Here is a 24689-nt window from a genome sequence, read left to right as displayed (position 1 = left end):
AATGCAAAATGCTTGTGTTCTATATTTTTATTGCAATAAAAGGATACAGATATAATTTCTGACAGACACTTAAATTATTCTCCAGATATTGCAAAAAGACAGTCCTCAACATTGATCCAAATACGGACAATTAGTAAGTTGAAGATGCTGACCACATAAAAAAAGAAAATGGGATTTCAGTTTGTTTTTATAAATGATGTAACACTACATTTTATGACAGTCAAAGGCAAAATACATTTCCTGCCAATTAAAAAAAAAAATCATCTGGCATATCAGCATCTTTATCTCTCAAAGACAATGGGACAACAAAGGTGAGAAGTTCAATAGAAAGAAAATACAAATGTCTTTAGTTACACAGATGGTGTCATGCCCAGACTATCCAGGTCTTCAGAGTCAATGACAAAGAATAGTGAGGACATACATCGCATTTCTACAAGAACACTAAGTGTGACCAGCAAGATCATCTACTTACAGACATGGTTAAAGATTCATAGCATTTTAAGATGAAAGAGACGTTCACTTGGGCACGAGGGGTTTCCCTGCTCCTTGTGAACTTGAGATGACCATGAATTTTGAGGGACGCTTTAACAAGGTTTATCAGTTTTTTAATAGAGGAAAAACACCTTTGCAGCCTCTTGTGCGCGTTTGATACCAACTAGAAATCAAAGCATTGCAGATAAACAGAATTCATGTTTTCTGCATTCTAACTCCAATAAACTGTCCAGAAGCAATCTTTCCAACTTCATCAGCATTGAAGACATTAATTGGTAGTTTTAGTATTCGTACAAAATGCAGTAAAATGAAAAACCTGCATGTCTGACATTATAAAATTGAGTACAGTTCATGCTGAACCTTAACTGCTGGCATGAACATCTCTGGTAGATTTATAGAATCCATATATAAATGATACATTTGTATTTTATCTCTTAAATAGTATCCTCAGTATGAGTCAAAGAAACAGCTAATGTAAAATAATACTCTAGCCAATAGTATGCAACCCTACGGAAGGATAGTACTGGACCTCGGCCCTATTAAAACACAAACTACCTACTAACAGGCTATTTTGGACCACAGCCCCTTGGGGAAGTATGCTTTGTCAACCTCAGAATTTGAACAACAGATGGGATAACCAGAGGCTATGATGCATGGATGTGAGCTACGGCATGACATGTCTGAAATCTATTTAACTGGAACTTGGTCATAAATTTAACGCATATGAAAAAAAGCATTAATATCCCACATCATTTGGCACAAATGTGGATGTAGTTTCCCCTTCTGAATGTATTTGACCTCATGGTTTTAAATAACTGCCTACCTCAATCAAATATACTGTTCTGATTTATTAACTTCTCCGTTTGTGTTAACAAGGTCAGTTTCTCATCAGGGTCATAAAACGTGATTGCAGAAATGTATGAGGCAGATCGTGTCACAAGTGCACAAAAGCACAGCTCTCATCTCAAAGCAAGCAACTTCCACACAGAAATGTCACAGGTCAAGTGCCATTGAGATTTATGATAGATTGTAACACTTATTGGGTATCTAAGAGAAAACATGTTGGTCCATTCAAATTATCTTATGGTAAAAAAGAAACAAAATGAAAAAAACTTTCAGATTTGAATTTTTTTTTCACTAGATTGGAAAGCGAACCTTCATATGTGGGTTAAAAACCATTGTGAAAGTTCACCAGTCCAGTCCTTCTTAACATTACCGACATGTTTATACAACAAAATCATTGACATTAGTTAACATGAAAGAAAAAGAAAAATGAAGTAAACCAGAGAAACATGGAGTCAGGGAGACTTGTTGCATCCATAGTGGGGGAAGCATTTTCAGGGAAATATTTTCATTGTCATTGTAGCTGTTTCCTGCTCTCGTTTAACCTTTAAGCCTGTTTTCAGAGGAAGATCTCAGCCTGAACAGAAATGGGAAACATCTTCTGAACACGACAGAAGTACGTCAGCAGGTCCACATGGAGCATGGGAGTATGTGTGAGGCGTGAGGAAAACGTTTATGTCTGAGCAGTCAAGGGCTTTGTCTCACTTGGTTCTTCCTCATCTTCTTCCTCCTCCTCCTCTTCCTCTGTGTGCTGCTCCAGCTCTTCTCTGGTGATCATTTCAAAGTCGTTGCCATTGCTGTGCTGTGACCCTTCATCCTCTCGCCTGTCACTGTCCGTGTCCGACTGACGTTCTGCGCCTGCTTCCTCGCTCGCCTCAATTTCTTTATTGTCATCTTCATCCTCTTCCTCATCGCCGTCTTTCTTCTCGCTGTCCGATTTGTCCTCGCTATCTGATTTTTGAGCTTTGCTTGAATCTGCACCCTTGTTGTCAGATTTCTCACTGCTGGATTTCTTGGAGCTGGAGCGCGGACCCTTGTATTCGTGCGTGTAGAGGGGGCGGAAGGAGTCAATAAAGCCCACGTCAGCTGTCAAGTTTGGCAGGAACCAGAAGTGATGACGGCCACCGGTCACTAACCAGATGAACAGGAACAGGATGCAACGAGCTGAACCAAAGGGAAAATGAGAAATAAGAGGATGAGAAAAAACAGATAATGGAGTGCCATTGAACTGTAATGTGAAATTGAACGATACAAGATATAAGTCTAGAACTCGTACCAACGGCCAAAAGAAGTATGCTGGCGACGAAGCATCCCGCTGCCACGCTCAGGTAATACACACCAACTCTCATCTCAGCGGGCCACAGAGGGAACAGAGTGGCTGCGATGACTGCAATCACTACAAACAAACATGCACAAAGCTCTGAATCAGTTCTGGAGCCAGTGAAACCACAGTCAGGCTCAACTGGAGAAAAAGAGATCCTACCTAGAATCAAGCCCATGGCAAAGGTTTTGAAGTGGACTGGATCGTAAATCCAAAAATAAACCTGTAGGGAAGACAAATATAACTTTTTAAGTACAAAAAAAAACATGTGAAAGTGAAGAATTCACAACAAAAATTCATTTTTATTATTTATTTGAATAATCACCACAACAACACTGACCACACTTATCATATAAATAAACAAATAAATAAATAAATATTCATGTTGGCTGAGCTCCAAAACATCAGTGTAAATAATAAATTATACTGTAAAAAAAAAATAACAACAGTAATCATAATAATAAGATCTTATGGTTAACTGAAGCTAAAACTATTACAAATAAAAAAACGTAAACTTAAAAAACCTTACACAAAGATGAGAAGTGTTGACTTGGCAATTAACTGAAATAAGGTAAATAAAACTGAAATAAAAATACATTTAAACACTTATAAAATTTACAGAAGAACATAAAAAATTACTAAAATTAAAATGAAACTGAAATACAGAAATAAAAGCTAATTCAAAATATTAATACATATTATAATCGTATATAAATAATATCAAAATAATGCCCTTTGCAGTGTTGTTTGCAAAATCAAAAATATTGTTAATCATACATGTGATTATTTGATTCCATGTTCAATGTGTATTAAGTTTAAACTGTATACCATTTAAAGCAGACAATAAACTCTTTATTTACTCTTTAATATTTCTATGACTAATTGTCAAGTAAAACGGATGTCATTTACAAGCATCTGTTAGATATGATTTTCTGAACTGATCCCGACCTCATTGCCATCCAGGAACAGCTGGTCCTCATGAGGTTCCAGCTTGAATTTCTTTTTCACATCCTTCTTCTTCTTTGGAGATCCTGGACTGTCATCCTAAACATACAGAAACAAGACTTAAAAATAAGAATCATGATATGCAGATATGCAAAAAGGACTTCTTTGTGTCATCTTATCCTGTAAATATGTCATACATTTTTTTCCTTCTTTGTGTCTACAGCCTCAGAGTCCTTCTTTTTATCTTTGTCCTTTTTGCTTTTTTTCTCCTCTTCTTTGCCACTGTACTTTTAGCCTTATCTTTTTCTTTCTCTTTTTCTTTCTCTTTCTTTGCATCTTTCTCTGGCTTCTTCTTCATCACTTTCAGGGCTCGGTGGAAAAACTGCTTCTTTAGGAGCCTGTGAATAGTAAGACATATATACATTACCATTCAAAAGATTGCGGTTTCCTTTTACTCAGCAAGGGCACATTAATTGCGCTTTTCTTTTGAATGTTCTATTCCTCAAAAGAAAACCCCACACTGTTTTCAACACTGATAAGAAGAAATGCTTCTTGAGCACCATATCAGCATATTAATGATTTCTGAAAGATTGTGTGACACTGAAGACTGAAGTAATTGCTGCTTAAAATTCAGCTTTGCAATCACAGGAATACATTTTTACTCAAATTAAAAATATACTCAAATTTTAAATTGTAATAATATTTCACAATACAAGTGTTTTTACTGGTGACAAGAAGAGACTTTTTCAAAAGCTTTGTAGTATCAAATACCACCGAAATTCCAATCAGTATGGTGAAATGAGAGAAAAGACTAGGTTTACCTGTTGCAGTAGTCCACCACCGACTCTCTGGTTGTGAACAAAGCTTCCTCGCCCTTCTTTGCTTTGGCCCACTTTGAATCCAGCAGACAGTCGACTGCTTTAGAAGCTGATGGGCAGAAAACAAACATTTGGTTCAATGACAGCAAATAGACAATTTTGAAAACTAACCAAATAATTAAACGAAACCCTATGCAGAGGAAACAGAAGAAAGCATGGCAGGATTGAGCGCACTGACCGATAAAGTAATCCACTCGATGTCCCATCATGTTGGTGGATTTGCTGGGGCAGTTAAAGCGCAGGTACTTGGCCACTGCCTTCTCATCTTTGGTAGGTTCACTGACCTCCTGAAAAAGAGAGATCAAAGAACATGAAGTTATGATGATTACACTTATCTACTATCCAAACAAACTTCCAGGTTAATCTGCATTAAATATACAGTTATTATGCAGCAGGAATGCACACAGTATATGTAGATACAGTACAAGATTGGATATTATTAGATGATATTTGTGATTTCTTAAATCAAGATTTAGTCAATATACTCTTAATTAAGCACATAATAACATTTTGAAATATATTAAGATAGAAAATGGTCATTTTAAAACATTTTCACAAAATTAGTTTTTACTCTTTGATCAAATAAATGCAGCCTTGGTAAACATAAGAGGCTTCTTTCAAAAACATTTACCAAATCTTACTGACACCAAACTTTTGAGAGTTTTTTTTTATCATCATTAAACAAAATAGTATAGATAATATCATCCATAACTTGGAAATAATAAGAGAGCATGATTCTGGACCAGTGAGACTTCACCATGTGAGAGATTCTAGATATTAATAGTATAAACCATGATTAATAGATACAATAGAAACCAAGAGTCTGACAAAAAGCTGGTGTGGCCCTTTGGCTACAAGCCTTTAAATCCAGTGAAAAATGACATTCAAGAGAATGTAGAAAAACAGCAGTGCAGGAATCCAGCTAACCCCTCTGAAAAGCTTTGAAATGAATCTCCACCACTGGCAGCAGGACCCTCGTCAGTCATATGATGAACGTGAACTAATTAAAAGCCTCAGCTCACCACACACTGCTGTGCTGTGCTGTGTAATCTATACACTGAAATAACAGTCTCCATTCAGACTCGCTGCAGACACATGAGTCCTCAATAACCCCATTTATCAAGTTAAAGATCCCTACTTATAGTACTATGTGACCACACTATACACACACACACACACACACACACACACTCACAAATCCAGACAATAAGCCAGACTATAGTGACACGATTTAATGAAATAATGAATGACTACAAGACATAACTCAACTGTTAAGCCTGAGGTCCTAGTATGAGTGTGTTTTTGAGCTCCACGATCCTTCAGTCGTACTCTATTTGGTCAGAATATCTCCTGCATGACTTCGAGAAACATATTCAATGAAGACCATATAAACATGGTATTCGTCGGGGTGTGGAGCTACTGGCAGGTGCCTGATATTCCTCTGGATTTTGTGAAGGAAGTCAGCCAAATGTTTATTGATTATGCGGTCTCAATCCGGCCTTGGTAAACAACCAGTCTTGTAGACCCTGTTATCAGTTATGTTTTGGTGGTCTTAGCGGCAGCTGCACTTCAGGTAAACTGCTGGAAGGGATAGTTGTGGTTCCAAATCACCTTCATTGTATGAAAAAAAAAAGACATCCAAAATGAGGATGAGTAAATGATGCCAGACTTTAACATTTGATTAACACTTGGTCTAAATGGCACTTTTACAGAGAAAAATAATTAGGGTTACTTTATTTGTTTTGATTTGGAGACCTTTAAAGTTTTGTTTTAGGTTTCCAAATGATTGTTGATGAGTAAAAATAATGCACGATTTATATATAGATCCATAACTCAAATGCGTTTTTTTCAGTTTACTTGGTTTATATGGTGGTTACGTGTTTATTCAAAGCAAGAAAACTGATGAGCAAAGACAGTGGATTTCAACCTGTTGCATAAGAGCAAAAACTAACAAACAGGCTGGAAGGATCATAAAGAGTGACTCTCTCATCAAGACACGTCATTACTCCAGTGTTCTTACATAACATGCCATTTATTACAGGAACACACAGTAACTGGGTTCCCAAACCAAACATGCAGCCAAGCCAGACAACATATTTGAGGATGACAAATGCATTCTGACTGCAATGGCCAAAAATGCAAAGCAGCACACTACAGTAGTGGCAACTGACTGACATATTTATAACGATACACGTTTTAATGATGGAGAATGACTTTAAAGGGAAATCCTGTAAGCATTTACTGATTTGTTTGAAACCTGTATGCGTTTTCTCATGGAAAATTGAATATAAGATGTTATGGACTGACAATAACGGTTAACTTTTAATGCATAATTTTTCATACAGTTAAAATAAATGGTTATTAAAGGATTCTGCCTACCAAGCATTGTATTGAAAACGCAAAAAGAAAGTCAAATGAGACTGAAAAAAATAGAATGCGAGTAAATTAAAAATTTTATTTGTGTGTGAAATGCCCCTTTAATTACTCTCCGAATTGGTAGAAATTTGTGGATGAGAAGTGCTGCAGTTTGGCCGGTATTTGCTCAGATTCGTGAAGCATGTGAGCCAGCAGCTGGTTAAAGAGAGCAGGCTGCAAACCGTGAGGCTGTGGCGAGCTAAGATGGCCAACTCCATCAGCTGTGCCACTAAACATACTCTTCACAAAGAAGACATCAACATCAGCTCATGCTCACATCAAATCCATCGAGCAAATGATTAGATACCTGCAAAAAGTTCAAATGCATTACCCAAGCGAAGCGCAAAAATTGCGCCAGCATTGACAAATAATCCACCTCCCATAATGAGAGCGTTGCAAAAATAACGGATCAGAGTACAACTGTATTATGGGTCGAACAAAACACTAACGTTAACTCGAGAAAGAACGCAATGGCAAACAGCGATCTAAGACTAGGCCTCTAATAGCAAACATTAGGTGAATTCGGTACCTGAATTCGCTTCTTGTGTTTCCTGCGCTCCGCCATGATTTCTAACTTCTGGGTTCCCTTGACGTGGTCACGAATAGAGTGGGAGAGAAGTCTCGCGATATTTCGAATAGCCCGTGATCAGTCACTTCTTCGCTTGGCAGATTTAAATCTGGATGAATGAATGGATTAATGAATACTGCCATCTGAAGTGCAGGTGAAGCATTGAAGTCACGGTCAAAATAGAAGAGTTTTTGTAGTGAGAATTATTAGATAAACTATAAGCTATCATAAATTTAACGTTTGAACCAGGGTTATTATGAAACTGGAAATTAGAAAAAAAAGTTATTTTAATAATAAAAAAACTATAAAAAATAAAACAATAAAAGCCATTTACTTGTCCCCGACAAGTAATAGCTTAATTTAGTCTAAATTTGATTTAGAAAATAAAGAAATCAATGAATGAATGAATAAATAAATAAATAAGGAATTTAAGCTAGATTCAGACATAAAGAAGAATGCTGTATATTCTGTTGTGTGTGTGTGTGTGTGTGTGAATGCTGTATATGAATCTTTATATCATATCAAATGAATCAAAGACCAAAGGAATAATTATTTTTATTTTTCTCCATAGAAAACAGTATATGACAACAGAGAATAATTCAGGTTTGAAGTAAAAACCAAAATACAATTGTAAAATAATAAAAGAATGTAATGATAAAGACAAAAAAAAATTGTAAATGATTTACTGACTTATTACAAAATATACATACATAGAAAAAATCCAACATTGGACAGTCTACTAGTCTGTTAGAAACCACATTCTAACACGGATCATAATATATTTGTGATGAATATTTAAAAGCATAGAATCAGTCAGTTCACTACAAAAATGTATTGGTGTCAAAATAGAAAAGGATTTTGAGGTTAAAAAGAAGTCCAACAGTTCTGCCAGTGGCGGCTGGTGCTAAAAAAATTTTGGGGGGTGCAAACAAACTGAATCACAGTGTTAATGCAGGCAGCAGGACTGAATGCAATTGTTAAATAACCATTTAAAAAGTGACATAATAATGTGATCAATACTGCTTAGCTACAAATGGAAGTTTAAAATTCAACTGTTAAAGCATGGAAAAGGATCCCACGAATCAGTAAATTTGAGTTTAATGTGGGTGTATTGTTTGTAAAGTAATCATTAAACGTGTAATCATTAAAAAAATATATATCAGCCATATTATATTTGTGATTCAGAGATAAAGGCCATAAAACTAATGTTGTCCACACGAGGGAGCCACAGGATATCAAATCCTTTAAGATGTCAGTTTAAAGACTGTTCAATAAATTGACTTGTAGTAAAAAAAATTGCAATAACAATAACAGGCATGACTTACAGCTCATCCAGCTAGCCAATATAAAATCAAATTTACTTCCATCTCGAAAAAATTATCCAATCACACAAGGCCAAAATATATAAAAAACAATACTGATTCGCTAAAATCAAAAGTGGGAGGGTCTAGGGTGCAGTGCTCTGTGCCCTGGGGACAATCTGAAACAATCCAATTAGATCTCAGCCTCAAGTCACACCCATTTGTCGGAGCCCCGCACACACACAACAAACAAAATAGAGTTTAGATTTTTTTACATTTTTAATAGATACTAACATGACTACCAGTCAAATAGTATGACTAAATAATGCAATTTCGTGATTATTTTGCAATATATATATTTAACTTATTTTTAACATGTTGAAGTAGGCTTCTTCCCTGGCTAACTTGAAGGGGGCATTGCCCCAGCGCCCCCTACTGACCAGCCGCCACTGAGTTCTGCATGCTTTTTCAGGTGGTCTCACTCATCTGGGTCGGTGAGGGATTATCAGCTTCACTTACAGGCTCCATAGATTTAAGAGCTTCTGTGTCTCTTGGGCTGCTGAGCAGCTCCACGCTGTTGCAGTTGAGTGGGGAGCTGATGTCTGATGATCTGTCCCCGCTTTTCTCAGGTGGAGGCTGCAGACCGGAGACGGGGAGAGGCAAGTTCATCATGTTGTAGAACATGTTACCCAGCCGTCGGGACAACTGAAAAGAGAACAGAACAACCTAATGAGTTAGATGAGTTCATTCTTTAATAAACTTTCATTTTTTGAAGACCAAGGACCTCTTGGAGGGTAGAGAGAACCCTTAAAATAATCAGTCATATATGAGTATTTTTCATTTTATATATACACAAAATATACTTCATTTTATTTAATATTTTAATATTAATTTAATTTTAATGATTAACCTTCTTATTGAGATAGAATTTAGTCCTTTTGAAAGATGGCGAATACCTGTGATCGTATCTTGAGCGCAGGCCCGAGCTTTAGCCCAAGTGTATCCAGGAGGTGGTCCTCTGTCAGAAGAGGAAACGTCTCTCCATCAATCATGTGGTCCTTGAATGTCTGTAATGGATAACACATGGAGGAATGAGACTTAAAGGTACATAACTGTAATTGCATTTTGTGATTTTTAAATTTTTATTACCTGTGCATATTCAGCACAGCTTGGTATTGCACTGATGAAGTTGTAGACGTCATCAACTGACCACTTGCGAATATCTTCTAATGAAGACATTTCTTCTCCATTAAGAAACATATTAGGATGTCCTAGTTGAAAATAAACCAAAAATTAATTTGTAACTCTGACTAAAATGAATCATCATTTTTAATATTTTTTAAAAAGAAATGTATATCGGTTGACAAATCATGTCTAACAAACAGCTAAATACCAAATGTTGTTATTGTTAACTAAAAGTACAACTGTAAAAAAAAAAAAATAGTTTTCATTAATTCAAATAAAGTGGAAATATATATAAGATGAAAAACTTAAACTTAAAAAAATCAACAAAAATCATATTGCATTGGCAGCTAACTGAAACAAATAGTTTAATATGTTCAGTTTAAGTACTAAAATTACTAAAACAGAAATAAAAATAAATTAAAACTATATAGAAACATAAAAAACTAAAATATGACAAAAGCACATAACAACATTACTAAAACTTCAACTAAAATTAAAATGACAACATTATAGAAAATATAATAAAGTCTAATTCAAAATATTAATAAATATTATAATAGTATATAAATAATACTAAAACAGCACAGTTAAGCTCAACCACTGCATTTAAAAAAGGTGAACTAACAAACACACCATGTGGTACAAGTCCATTTCCTGGCATGGGGAGCATGTAGGGCATCCCTGTGAGCGGGCCAGCAACAGACGGGTACAGAAACTTGTCTTGGAAAGCCGAGCAGTGGCTGGATATCTCTTTGTTACTAGTGCTAGCATTGCAGTTGGTGACTTCTGCACATCCCTCCTGTCCATTAATACATGCCTTATGAATCCCTGGCTCTCCTTCCTTAAAACTTTTCCTACTGCTGCCAGAAGACAGCTCTGTTTCTACTTTGGGTTGGTGTGGTTTGCTGGTGGTGACCTCATTGCTCACTTCGCCTTTTCCTTCAACTTCCTTCTCCTCTCCTGAGGCTGCTCCTGGACTCTGCTCGACGTTCTTCTCTTCTGATTGGCCTTTGGAGAGAGTGATGTTGCTGTCTGAGCTCTTATGATTGGTGGTCCTTCTGCCGGTCCTGCGTCCTCGCTCCCTTTGCAGTGTGTTGATTGGTGGGTAAGGGCTTGACATTAGGAGACTGTTAGCATGCAGGTCTTCAAGGGCCGTGCGATGTATGAATACATCATGACCATCTGGGAGCCGCTGGCGTCCCCTGAAGGCTGTTGGATTGGGTTGGATGCCTTGGTACATCATTGGATTCTCCATCCCAATAAGACCCTTTTGGTGGGAGTTCTCCAGTTCTTTTTGGTGCAGGATAGCATTCATCTCCATCCTCATTAAAAAAATTATTTACAATTAGTGCATGCCCACTTTTTCAGAGGTTGTGGTTCCGGAAGTATTTTTTCCATTCATTTTTCTCATAGGGATTTTTAAAAATGTCTTTGTTAAAACATTATAAGCCATAAATCAAGACAATCAGCTACAAGGTGGATAACAACATTACAAACTTTTATTTAATGCAAAAAAGTAACTGAAAGTTGGACAAAAGTACTGTTAGATAGAAGGTACAAGATTGTATACTTTAGTGAAGAAAAGAAGTACAATCCCATGAAGCATTGTGAATGACATAAAATGAAGGAGAAATACAAATCTATTCAATTAGTTAGATATATAGACAAATAAACACTATTTTTTAATTATTTTGAGAGTCCTTGCCTGCAGTGCTCTTTTGGCACTATCTGCACGCAACTACTCTCTGATTGATGGAATTTTGTTTTGTGTTAAACGTGATTATTTTAAAAACAAGGTGAAATAATGCAAACAGATGTTTTCAACATAGGCATATACCATCAAATAACTGCCTTAGAGTTCACAACAGATCTGTCATTCCTATGGACAAAATGAATGGAGTTTTTACTTCTAGAACTCGACTGTTGCACTCTATGGATTTGTATTGCATTCATCTGTATGACTTTACTCCTGTTTAACATAGTTATTGAAAATACAGTAAAATTTACCTGGCTATGTTCTGTTTGTGAATTAACTCTTGTCGTCTAGCAACCGTCTCCATGGATTCAGTTGGAAGGAAGCCGTAACCTGCAAAATGGAAAAAAAATGGTAAAATTACATTGTTCTTCCTCACTGAGCTTCCCCTCTACTTCTCTACATTCAACCTGCATATAATTTCATTCTAACCTGTGCCAGGGAATCCTCTGCCTGGAATAACATTGGAGTTTGTGGGCAGAGGGTGGCCGAAGTGGGCACCCATGTGAATTTGTCTAGCATCAGCTGATACTATTTCAGTGGGTGGCACCAGGTCCCTGCAGATAAAGAGGATTCATTCATCATTAAAATCTAACTAACACAGCTTACATCTTTGTTATCTAGTTATATTTCTATTTTCTACATTTTGTTGTACTTCTCCTACTATGTAAAATTTTCTATTCCTATTCCCATGTTCTTTTCCCATTCACATTGTCTTATTTATGCTCTATGTTTTATTTATTTTCATTTGTATGATCCTTTTATTCCTACCTCCTTTTCTATGTTAATTTCATTTCTGTGCTAGGTCATTCTGTATGAAGACAAGAGTCATAAAAAGCATTTCACTGCACGTCATACTGTGTATGTTTGTGTGTGTGACAAATAAAATTTGAATTTAGATTTCAATTTGTAAAATTCTAATTTGAACTGCATAGTTAGCAGCAAATGCCTTGGCAATACATTTCCATTTCGTGTCATGCCATTAAAGGGATACTCCACCCCAAAATGAAACTTTTGTCATTAATCACTTACCCCTATGTCGTTCCAAACCTGTAAAAGTTTCATTTGTCCTCGGAACACAATTTAAGATATTTTGGATGAAAACCGGGAGGCCTGTGACTGTCCCATAGACTGCCAAGTAAATAACAGTGTGAAGGTATGATAAAAGATAAAAGGTATGAAAGTCGTTGTCAGAATACTCCATCTGCCATCAGACGTGCAATCTGAGTTATATGAAGCGACGGGAACACTTTTTGTAAGCGAAGAAAACAATAATAATGACTTTATCCAACTATTCCTTTGTCAGCAGTATCCTCTGTGTCTCTCCATATCACCATATGCTGCGTATGCTCTTCTGTATCATCCGCGCCACAAGGATGCGCTGTTTTCTTTAAAATCAAAGCTATTTCTACATGTATTTTGCTTTGATTTGAAAGAAAACAGCGCATTCTTGTGGCACGGATGATACAGAAAAGCATACGCAGCATACGGAATGAATGGGGGTAAGTGATTAATGACAAAATTTTAATTTTGGGGTGGATTTACCCTTTAAAGCTCATGTAAATTGAACCGAAAACTCATTCTCATTCTAATAAAGTCTTGGTTGTTTTAGAGTTCATTCTAACAGACCTTTCCATGAAGCGGGGATCAAACTGTGCAGACACACCCTGCAGTCTCTGCTGCCCCTGAGCCAAGATCTGTGGAGCCATGGCCATCTGGTTCCTCATCATGAGCTCCTGCCTTTGCCGTATCTCTGCTTCAAACACAGCAGAACAGATGAAGGTGTCTCTAGATTAATAGTAGCTCTTTCTCAGCCATATTTCTTCAAGGTTGTGATCAGTTCTGGTCAAAGTGTTCTATGAACTCTGCCACTTCTATGATGAACTCTTACCCCCAGCAGACATTCCATTGACCAGTCGGTACCAGTGTTTCTCATCTAGGGCACCTTGCTCTCCCAGCGCCGATATCTTCCTTAGCTGTTCACGTGGGGTCATGACACTGCCTCTTTCCTTAGTGTAACAAACATAGGCTACGTTCTCAAAATTTTGCACATAAAAAAAAATCACTGCATTGTATGGACAAAAATACAACGTAAGTAAATGGGAAATGAAAGTGTTTGGTAATCAACAATTTCAAAACATATTAATTTGTGTTCAGAATTTTGAATTCAGCTTAATTTAATTTGCCAATGAATCAGCGTTTGGAATGAATCGGTTTAGAAAATGAATTATTGATTCACTCATTAAGATGGTAACTTGTCACCTCCTACTAGTGCAACTATGTAAGCTGTAGATAAAGTCACCGAAATGGTAAAATGCCTGGAAGTTATGATGTTTTTGGCATTATGTACCTATTCACTGCCAATACTGAAATAGCAGCGAGACGAATTACATAATATTGACACAAGACACACAACCGATTCCACCGGCTTAAAGATCAGTATTACCCTTTTATTGACAGGTCAGTAAACAACACACATTTAAGATGCGACCAAGATAAAAGTGAACTCAAACATCAATGTTAGAAAGGATAGATGTCATGTAATGAAGTACCTGTTCACTCCTCCTGTGCTTTATCTTCACTCACTGAGGTGTAAAATATTTCTGTAATGTCACTCCTTTCAGTCTGAAATTGAAAAATGAGAGACAAAGAGAGAAAACGATAGGCTGTAACCAGTTTGTCAACATCTTTGTTCTTCAGTAGTAGAGATTTCCAGTTAAAATGATTAGCCTAAAGTTTAAAAGTGGAACAAGTATAGTTTTACTAAAAGTTTCTAAGCAAACACATAGAGCCAAACAAAAAAACAGGGCTTTAACATTAGAAACATATATTATATTATATCATATTATATTATATTATATTATATTATATTATATTATATTATATTATATTATATTATATTATATTATATTATATTATATTTTAATATATTATATTATAATAACATGGTATTGTATTGTGATATTATGCACTTCATTTGTTCTACAGATAGTCATGTAAAAAAAAAAAATTTGGTCATGTGTCAATTTTTCCACCTGAGAGAATTTGTTTACTGGAATATAACAAGCCTAGATAATTAAATCTACAGATCTTTATTCCTGGACAAATTCTCCCGTATTCTGTATGGGACAGCCTATGTGCGTATTACGCGTTATGAGGAGCTGTTCTAATCTGAGTCCTGTAATCCTCCTGTTAGTCCAGCAGTCTGCCTGGTACATCTGCTGACCTGTGTGCATGCAGTCCTGCTGTCAGCCAACCCCCAAACTACCTCCAGGGCCCCTATTCCCCCCCTCGGATCCTATTAGCTAAATCCTGACTATATAGCATTTTAAAGGGATGTGTTGGAGGTAATCCCAGAGTTTAGAGTTTTACCCCCAGCAAACCTTGCCTGTAAGCATACCGGACAATACATCCTAAGTGCTAAGCCTATTAGCCTCCATTAGCCCCAGAGATGTCCTAAAAACACCTTGGGGGATAAATCTGGGATACAGTTGGTTTATGTGTTAAATGTGGTGCAGGAAGACACACGTCAACCTTGTTAAAACTCTGCCTGATACACAGAAGAGTCAGTTTAATATGCAATGAAGGAATGATATTTATATCTGTATGTATTATTTACAATTGCATTTCTATGTTGAACTCTTCTATAAATAATTGAATAATAATATAAATAATAATAATTTAAATATATATAAAGTAAAAAAAAAAGATGATTTTTTTAAGGAACTGTTCACTGAATTTAAGTATAGATATTTTTATGTAATTGTTAAAAAGGTGTATAAAATGTGCCAATGGCTATGTATTTTCAAATATTATCCATCAACAGAAAGCTACCAGAAGTTATAATGTAAGAGTACACGTATAAAAAAACATATATATAAAATTTGCAGACATTTAAGACATTCACCTTCACCAAAACAAAACAATATGAGGCTTAATCACAAGGAAGGCAAACGCCAAGTATTGGGCATATTTCCATAACAAGCACAGTTTTTATATATAAAAACTATATTTCCATAACAAGCACAGTTTTTATATACAGTTTTTGGCATGTGTGTGTGTGAGAAGTGATGCCATATCCAAGTCAAAGACTTGAACTGGATGGATTTGCTTGTGGCTAATCTCATTAAAGGAATAAATTAAGGGAAAACTGCTGACGACTTAAATCAAGTCTTGCATTTGGGTAGGTCATAGTAAAGAAGATAATAATCATCTGGTCTAATGTACTTCCTTTGTACAGTAAGTGCACAAGATAGTTCCAATGGTAGACATCCAAGACTAGGATTGGTATAACTGGAAGTGACAAGGATATGAACAGTATCAAGTACCTTGTTCACTTCTTTTCCACGTTAAATTTTTAACAAGTAAATGAAAAAAAAAAAAGATTTGTGCCCATGCTATTATAATTCCAAGAAAATATGTTAATGGACAGTTGCGATGCATATAACACTGTTGCACACCATTGCAATGAATCAGTGAAATTAACATGTAAAATGCAGTCTAAAATCATCAAACTTACATTACAGTTTAAATTACAATGCAGAAACTAGCAAAAGACCAAACAGTGGAAGGTAAATTGAAACCATAAAGGCAGAAGAGACATTAGACTCACCTCTGAATGTCTGCCAGAGAAATGGGAATCTGTCCAAACTCTCAGTCAGGATGAAAATATTAATACATTCATTCCAGAATGAGCATGAGACCTGAAGCTGCACCAAGAAAGTCCACAACTCTCAGAACTCTCAGGTCTTCAGTCCTGCTGCAAATGCTTTGGCCAACAAGTGCCAGCTCCTGGTCTTAACTAAAAAAAAAAAAAGACATTTAATTACAGATTCATGTTATCTCTATTAGCTTGGCTTTATCTGCCTGCTTAAGCCCCCCCTTACCTGACATCACTATGATCTCTCGTCCAACTGCATGCGGGACACTCTGCTGAAATGTAATTAAGAGCACTGCCTAAGCACAGTGGCTAAACCTCTTTCAACATTTACCTCAGTAATCCTCTGTTAGCACTTTAACACCGAGAGTAAGACACCTAAATGCCCAACTTCCTTTTCCATGTAAAAGGCAGTGTCAATTGAAATCAAGCAAGGTGTACATGTGCTTTTCAAGTGTTTTCTGTGTGTGCAACTCATAGAAATTATTGTCAGAGTGTTAATCAGAGGCTGTATGAGGTCTCATTGGGTGACTGCCCTCCTGACTATGTTGTCGAGGATCATGTACTCAGACTTGTTAATCTGACAGTTTGTGCTCACTACCCGCTTACAGCATCGTCTGCAGTTCCCAGACTTATATTTTTTAACACTGAGAGGATCAGGAAGAATTAGTACAGGGATAGGTGTGTGCACAATTGGGCGGCATATGAGCATTTTACAGCAAAACAGATTCTTGGGGAGACACATAACACGCAGAGATTGGCGGCGAGCGTTGATCTCCCGCTGGGATAAACTGACAGAGGGTTAATAAAGCTGTTTTGCTGATTATTATAAATGACCCCACACACCACCTCCTGTGCTATGCAAAGCTTTGTAAGAAATTAGTAAACAAATGCTTGTGCCGCCAAAGGAATCTCAAGTACTGATTGATGACATTATAGCATTTTATGAAATAGCATTTAATCTTGAGGCCTTAAAAATGACAATATACAATATAGACTAGTCTACAAAGGTTTGGGGCCAGTAAGACTTTTTTTCCCCAAAGAAATTAATAGCTACATTTATTCAGCAGGAATAAAAGTTCAAATGTTATTCAAAAGTTACAGTAAAGACATTTATAATGTTACAAAAGACTAAATAATTTGAAATAAATGCTATTATTCTATGCAAATCAGCACATTAAAATGATTTCTGAAGAATCACGTGACACTGAAGAATGGAGCCATCAAAGGAACAAATTAATAATATATTAAAATAGAAAAGTCAGTTTAAAGTGTACTGATATTTAAAGAATATGTTCACTTCCAGAATGAAAATTCTGTCATCATTTACTCACCCTCCACTTGTTCCAAACCTGTATGAGTTTCTTTCTTCTGTTGAACACAAAAAATGATATTTTAAAAAATGAAAAATATTCCAATTTTTTTTTTTCCTACTATGGAAGCCCATCAACTGTTTGGATATTAGCATTTTTCAAAATATCTTCTTTTGTGTTCAACAGAAGAAAGAAACTCATACAGGTTTGGAATTTCCGTTTTATTTATTGAAGTTTTGAAGTGCAGAAGTTGACCATCTTTATTGTTCTGTTCAGTTATATTTTTTTTGACAGTCCAATATAAAAATCTGATTTTTAGAAAAGACTAATTTTAATTAAATCTTATTGATCCTAAGATATTGTTCAAGTCAATCACACAGGTTTAATAATGATATATGAACAGATTTTACATGTAATATCTACAATATAGGCTACATATAATATAATTTCAAAATAACATGTACATCAGTAAGTCTTTTCATGTGGACACGATTAGAAAAAAAAGCCAAAAAGAGAGAATCACAAATAAAGTGCTTAGACATCATGAGAACAGAGTATTAACACATGTAAACCCCTAATTTAAGAATCTGTGCGGAGTAAACTTTTTTAGACAGATTTCTGCCCAGCCTGTTTGTACACTGTATTATAGAGTCACAGTGAGGCAAAGGGATAATGTGGGGTTTAACCCCAAAACCACTTGGTAAAGACTCTGTTTGCGAAGTCTGAATTATGCCAGAGGATAAGGGAACTCTTCATAGAAACTAAGCAGATAAACAAACACATATGAATAAAAAACAAATTCAGTGTTATCACAGTGACCACAAATACATGCCCCCTATAGGCCATGGCTTTTTTAGTAGCTACACATAGTATGAAGTTACTAACAAGTCTTTTAGACTGATGGATTTTAATATAGATTATTTTCATAATTCTTCATGCAGCGAAGGTGCCCATGAAAACACTTCCACTGAAAATCAAGAAATCCCAAAAACATGTTTTGGAGAACATTTCTCAAGTAAAAACTGTTATTTTATGCTGCCTATTTGTTTTTTATTCAAATGAAAGTATTACAATTTTGGCTTTTACAAAGGTAATACAAAATTGACATTTACATTTCAAATTAAATAATTTATATTCATATTAAATAATATTCATTTCATTTTTCAGTTATTAATATTTTAAAATCTTCTTTCCACCTAAATCAAATGTGTGGTGACCAGCATGCAGGGAGCTATTTTGCCTACCAAACTTTTAGAAACAGCATACTTTTTAGAAACAGCATTACTCAAATTTGTTACATTATCACATAAAACAGAAGAGTACATTCATACCTCATCTTACTTATTTTTTACTGTGCCTGAGGTGAGATGTTGGTGCTAGAGCTGGATACGTAAGCCATGATGTCATTTTTGAATGAATTATGGCAGTAAACCCCGCCTCTTGGATTATAATTAGATGATGTCTTTGTTGGGGAATATTGAGGCTTTTCACATAATGTTCAAACAGGGGGCTTCTGTCACACAAAGGTCATTTAAGCACACCTGCTGTAGGTTGATCATTCTTTCAATACACTCATAAGGGGAATGACATGCAGTTGCAGTCCTGAAAAAAAGATCTGGTTGTATGTATTTTATTACGTATGATGTGGAAGTAGGACAATGCGACCAGTCTGTTAGAAACACTACTCAAATTTCTTACCTTAGGTTTTACATAACACCTATAAAATAAAAATATTTAACTATTTCTTATCGTAATATAACTTACACTGGAGAATTAATAAATTAATGACATGACATGAATTAATGACTAGTTCTAATCAAACTCACTGAATATCATAAAACATTACTCTGAAAATTATGTAAATGTACATTACATAAGTTCATTTTGCATGTTCTGTAACATAAAACCAGCTTTCCAGAAAGTTTCATGCCTTTATCCCCACCCCTGAGTCCAACTAAATATTACAAAGAAAATTTGTAAGATTATAAACAAATTTATAGCAAATATTGTAATCCACCCATAAAAAAGATGGTTTGTGTTCATTTCAGTTAAAATAAGAACAGTTCATAAATCAATGTATACAAATGATTTGATGGCAAAGACTGAACAATGTTAGTTGTGCAATTAGATGTGAAAAAGTAGATTTTTTTTTATTCTACCTCTGACTATGTTCTGCCACATTGAATAGGTTTGAATAGTCAGACTGTGGGCCCACAATCATATCAATAAAAACAAATAAATAGATAAAATACAAAGAAAAAATATAAATCATTTATTTAAAAAAATAGTTTTGATAGCCATGTCCAAACACTCACCAGGTGTTGGTCAGTTTAACAGGATGCTTTGTAAGTAAAAGATTAGTTGGATCAGGTGTGTTTAATTAGGGCTCAATCTAAACTCTGCAGGGCTGTGGCCCTCCAGGAACTGAGTTTGACACCCCTGGCTGAACTGAAGCACACTTTTACACTATCTGTGTTCTGTATTTCTGAGTCACACCACTAGATGTCACTCCATTCATGCTATTAAGGCAGTTGACAGCTAATTGACAAGTTCTGTAATCAAGCATGGCAAATTCCTTACACACACTTCTTGCTCACAGTATTTAGAAACCATGGGCATTATTTTTCTTCTATTATTATAGACGATATGGGCATTATTATGAGCCACCATTTTGATCGGTCTTTTATTGTTATTCTGAAGCATTCTGTACGTTTATACAGTTGGTTCGATTTTGTTTCTCTATGTACAGTTGAAATGATTTTGTTTTCTTATTGTTTAAATGTTGCGAAAGAGTCAGTAATATTCATTCGTTTTATTAATTCTTCTTTCTAATGCAGTTTTGTGTCCTAAACAGGAGGCTTTTCACGGAGTCCTTCACGGTCACGCGCGAGCACGTGGCCACTCTTTGATTAGTGTGTTCGACACAAACACAAACACCTGTAACATGCAGAACATACAGCGACACGTGAGGACACGCTCATTATGTAATCCAGATCCATTGCATACATTTTTTTTTTTTTTTTTTTTTTTTTTGTCATAAACGTGTTTTGTGGCTGACATATATTTTACGTTAAGGCTATTTTACTGTTTTATGACAAAAATGTTAAACGACAGGCAGTAATATAATGCAACTAGGCTACTCTATTTATTGTCAAATTTCGCCTGTTTGAATATATAGACATATTTGAGACTTGTGTGATTTATCCAATTCATAACAGAATGCGACAAGACGAAACCTTAACGGAGACATTTTCGTTGTCATCTACAGACCACGATTAAGAGTGAATTTGTGCATATTAACACACACACACACACACACACAACAAGCTTATGTGCAAATAGTTCAGACTGATTACTTCCAATAAATCCTAGTTCTTTTACTGTTAATCTGATTTTTTCCCTACTTTTCTAATGCCACGTGCAAAATTTATTAATAACTGTTATAGAAGAACTGTATGTGACTTTGGCATCAGATTTCAAATCTCGGTACCAATGGGGAAAAATGCTGTAAATAAAACAGCGAGGTGAACTGCTTTTTTCAAGGGCCTGCACAGTTAAACAATGCTAATAAAAAGAGGAATTTTGTAAACTGAGTGGTCCTGAGAAAGTATATCAAACACAGATCAGTCACAGATACAGGTTCATTTTAATGAATTGAGTTGCATACACATAGTGATAAAACTGTGAAAAAAAGACTCAAAAATATATGCTTGTTGCAGCTCACCCTCATGATATACTCTGAAAACAAAATCTGAAAAAAAAAAAAAAGATTTACGAGAGACTTGTTCCCCATATCACTATATGGAATGCAAAAACTTGAAGTTACTGAAGCTCAATATCTTGAAACTGCTCAGAATCCAGATAGAATCTTATAATTCCAAGGTGAAGATTTCAGTTTAAAATTTCATATTGTTTCATCAACATAAAAAGCTATTTAACACAATACAATCTGAAATGCGTTGTAAATTACAGACATGTGAATTAGAAGTAGATTGTGGAAAACTTCCCTAACAAAAGGAAGCATCCACATCGGAAGATGTCTTATTGACACAAATGTGAAGACTTAAGAAGGAGAGCATCTCCATGTAGCTCAATGCTAACACTTCTTTTTCAAATGCTTTAATGTAATTTTTTACAAAATAACTGATGATTAAGAACAAAAGACAGCATTTTATATATATTCATATATATATTTTAAGTCTGATCCACGCTGAATAAGGACCAACTTTGATTTATCACACAGTAGATATTTTGTCTGCATCAAACTTTGGAAAAAGAAAAGTGACACCAGAAATAGACCCACAAAACTAAAAGCTTTAGTTTACATAGCAACTTATGATTCAGTACTGTACAAACTTTACTTTGAAGATTTATGTATACACATTCTCATGCCACAGATAACTGATTGAGAGAATATGTTGTAAGGAATATAAAGAGCTTACATTTGTTTTTTTAAAAAAACAATTAGACCACAACACATCTCGCAATAGTTCATTATAAGGCATCTATATTAAGGCATGCTGCTGCACAGCTCCGGTCTCTGGTCGGTCTCAGTGAAACCATCAGTGCTGATGCCATGGGATTTGAGGATGTCTAACAGCTCAGGGACAGTCTCTTTAGGAAGTGTGCGGGTTCTGCTCATGATCCAGGAATACTCAGCACGAAAGAGCCCAGCGAAATCAGAGCAAGAGTAAACCAGGGTGTAGTTGTCATAATCAGTAGCCAGCACCCAGTAGGGGGCAGGAGGGGCATCTGAAAGAGGACACATAACAAATAACAGATTCTAAAAAATAAAATAAACTAAGAATGATTTGTTTAGACTTACCTTCAAAGAAGCAGACTTCAAGTTTGGCAGGCTCTGATGCATCTACAATCTTGGCAGTTCCCTCAATGAAGCTGACAGTGCCATTAGCACTGTTAAGATATTAAGAGGAACAATATTTGGTGAATTTAAGTCATTTCAGAAGAAGGTGCAAAACTATTATTTAGTATTTAAATATATATATTTTTTTATTTACTCCTATAGATTGCAAAAATATTTTGAATATTCTGAATAAAAATATAATAATAATAATAATAATAATAATAATAATAATAATAATATTTTTTGTATTTTTATTTTATTTTTATTTTATTACTGCAGTAATTATTCATCAGTACTTACAGAAGCTCATCATTTCGAACCAGGACAATACCGTCACTCAGAGTGTAAGTAGCCTGGCAACACTCTCCCAACTGGAACGGGGCTGGAATCTTCATGATCTCATGCCATCTGCCCATGTACTATTAAAGGACAAAATGATGAAAAATTTGAGGACTGGAACAGGATTAAAAATGCAGATAACTTTGTACCTGAAAAAGAAGTCTGATATAAAATAAATAAAGAATTCCTGCTGATTTTGTTATCTATGTGATATTTTTCTTGTCTTCATTATGCTAAAGTTGTTCAAGATGATCATAATAATTTCCTGATAATAAAAAGTTAAAGATTAAAAATAAAGGCTAACATAATAAGTAAAAGTGTACCCTAGTAGGATCAAAGTTTTGCTGAACAGGAGGCTGTGGACATTTTCCAGAGCCGATGGACTGAGCGCTGACCGCCAGCACAGACAGCAGAGTAAGAGACAGAACCTGAAGAGCCTGCATTCTCTCAGTTTAAACCTGAAAAAAAGAGTCATATTTAATGAGAACAACTAGAAATTTGGCTTTAAGAGTTGGATAGTTGAGATTCAAATGCCAAGCATCTTACCTGTTTGGTCTGAAGTGTGAAACTTGTGTTCAAGGTAAATAACAGCAACAGAGTTCAGTATTTATAGACCGATACATCTGTTCGTTATATCACTAACTCCACCCCCTCAACTAAAATAAGCTCATTACTGTGGGTTTGGGGAACCTGGGCATCTGCTCGTTTGAGATGTTGAAGGTTAAATAAACACACCTTGAGTTGAACCTTATAGGACAGTGGTTCTCAAAACTCTCCATGAAGTACCCCCAACACTGCACATTTTGTATGTATCCCTATATCTGACACACACACACACACACACTTCACTCTGTAAAAATATATTTAGCAGTTTAGTTGTTTCAGTTATTTTTTTATGTTGACACAAACTGCAGTTACTGAATTTGTTCATTTAACTTAAAATTTTAAGTTTTCACTATCCCAGTTAGTTTGTAAATTGACTGAACTAGATTATTTGTCCTCTCAACTTAAAAAAAGGCGTTGAATCAATTCAATAGCAATATCACGTTCTTAACATCACTTATCGCGAGACGCGAGATCTCGTCATTCTCGTGAAGGCCATTGCAGACAGAAGACGGTTGTCAGCCATCTTGGCCAGCTTCTACACAAAGTTTGGAAATTTTCTCAGAATACAGCTTTGGTACGTAAAATATTTATATTTATTGGCTTAACGTGTAAAATTACATATGCTGTCTAAGAAGAGTAAGTATGGTTTAAAGAGTCGTATTTTCTAGTTGTATGTATGCAAATGTTCGTCTCGCGGCACTCTGAAGCCTCAAAATACAGGCGGTTCCACAGTATTTTCCGTATAAATATTAAAACATATGTTCTCCCATGCGGAATTTAGCTGAGCTTATATGGAGAACGATAAAAAATACAGTTTGGTATGTATTATTTGAGCCCAGAGCTGCGTTAGAGACCGTTCAAACTGAGCGCGAGAGCGCAACGGATCACTGAGAGGATTCAGAACGGCGGGAATTTTAAAAAAGGAACTTCTTTAAACCTGACAGCGTAAAGACATCCGTCAGAATCAGAATATACACAAATGAACAATTAGGGAAAAATTAAGATTACTTCTCGCACAGTCTCTTTTCTGCATGTTATACGGGAAACGAATGAGCACCTCCATTTCTTTTGGAGCGCGTTACGTTTGATATTGCTGACATAAGCTTGGTTCAGATGAAGTTCTGAAGGTAACGTTACAAACGCTTTAATTTTTTCCTGAAGTAGTCATTCAAGTGCCTCACCAGAACCCAGTGTAATGCTGCGTGAATA

General features: G+C 35.6%; 3 protein-coding genes across 4 annotated transcripts; all 3 read right to left on the bottom strand.

Annotated features, from left to right (window-relative positions):
- Positions 1 to 12: 12 nt before the first annotated feature.
- LOC109069566 (translocation protein SEC62-like) lies at positions 13 to 7574 on the bottom strand. Its single transcript, XM_019086199.2, is given in 9 exon segments — positions 13 to 2499; positions 2612 to 2731; positions 2819 to 2879; positions 3605 to 3700; positions 3799 to 3900; positions 3903 to 3999; positions 4423 to 4528; positions 4658 to 4766; positions 7424 to 7574. Coding segments are annotated over 9 exon segments (1218 nt in total). The 5' UTR covers positions 7460 to 7574; the 3' UTR covers positions 13 to 2008.
- Positions 7575 to 8004: 430 nt separating this feature from the next.
- On the bottom strand, positions 8005 to 16877 carry LOC109069562 (sterile alpha motif domain-containing protein 7-like). Of its 2 annotated transcripts, none has more exons than XM_042776775.1 (11): positions 16588 to 16877; positions 16314 to 16502; positions 14254 to 14326; positions 13593 to 13710; positions 13331 to 13457; positions 12134 to 12258; positions 11956 to 12034; positions 10582 to 11270; positions 9913 to 10034; positions 9720 to 9830; positions 8005 to 9468 (listed from the first exon to the last, which is right to left on the bottom strand). In XM_042776775.1, the coding sequence occupies exons 4-11, from the start codon at positions 13693 to 13695 to the stop codon at positions 9232 to 9234; spliced, it is 1593 nt and encodes a 530-aa protein (XP_042632709.1). In that variant the 5' UTR covers positions 13696 to 13710; positions 14254 to 14326; positions 16314 to 16502; positions 16588 to 16877; the 3' UTR covers positions 8005 to 9231. The 2 variants fall into 2 exon arrangements, with proteins under 2 accessions (XP_042632709.1, XP_042632713.1); XM_042776779.1 differs by having other exon boundaries at positions 13331 to 13454.
- A 5251-nt stretch (positions 16878 to 22128) lies between these two features.
- Positions 22129 to 23560, bottom strand: apoda.2 (apolipoprotein Da, duplicate 2). The gene is made up of 5 exons (XM_042776766.1): positions 23421 to 23560; positions 23198 to 23332; positions 22836 to 22954; positions 22497 to 22585; positions 22129 to 22423 (listed from the first exon to the last, which is right to left on the bottom strand). The coding sequence occupies exons 2-5, from the start codon at positions 23315 to 23317 to the stop codon at positions 22182 to 22184; spliced, it is 570 nt and encodes a 189-aa protein (XP_042632700.1). The 5' UTR covers positions 23318 to 23332; positions 23421 to 23560; the 3' UTR covers positions 22129 to 22181.
- Positions 23561 to 24689: the final 1129 nt, after the last annotated feature.

The sequence above is a fragment of the Cyprinus carpio genome, chromosome A2 (assembly GCF_018340385.1).
Source record: "Cyprinus carpio isolate SPL01 chromosome A2, ASM1834038v1, whole genome shotgun sequence".
Lineage (NCBI taxonomy): Eukaryota > Metazoa > Chordata > Actinopteri > Cypriniformes > Cyprinidae > Cyprinus > Cyprinus carpio.
This window is presented reverse-complemented; position numbering and strand designations above follow the sequence as displayed.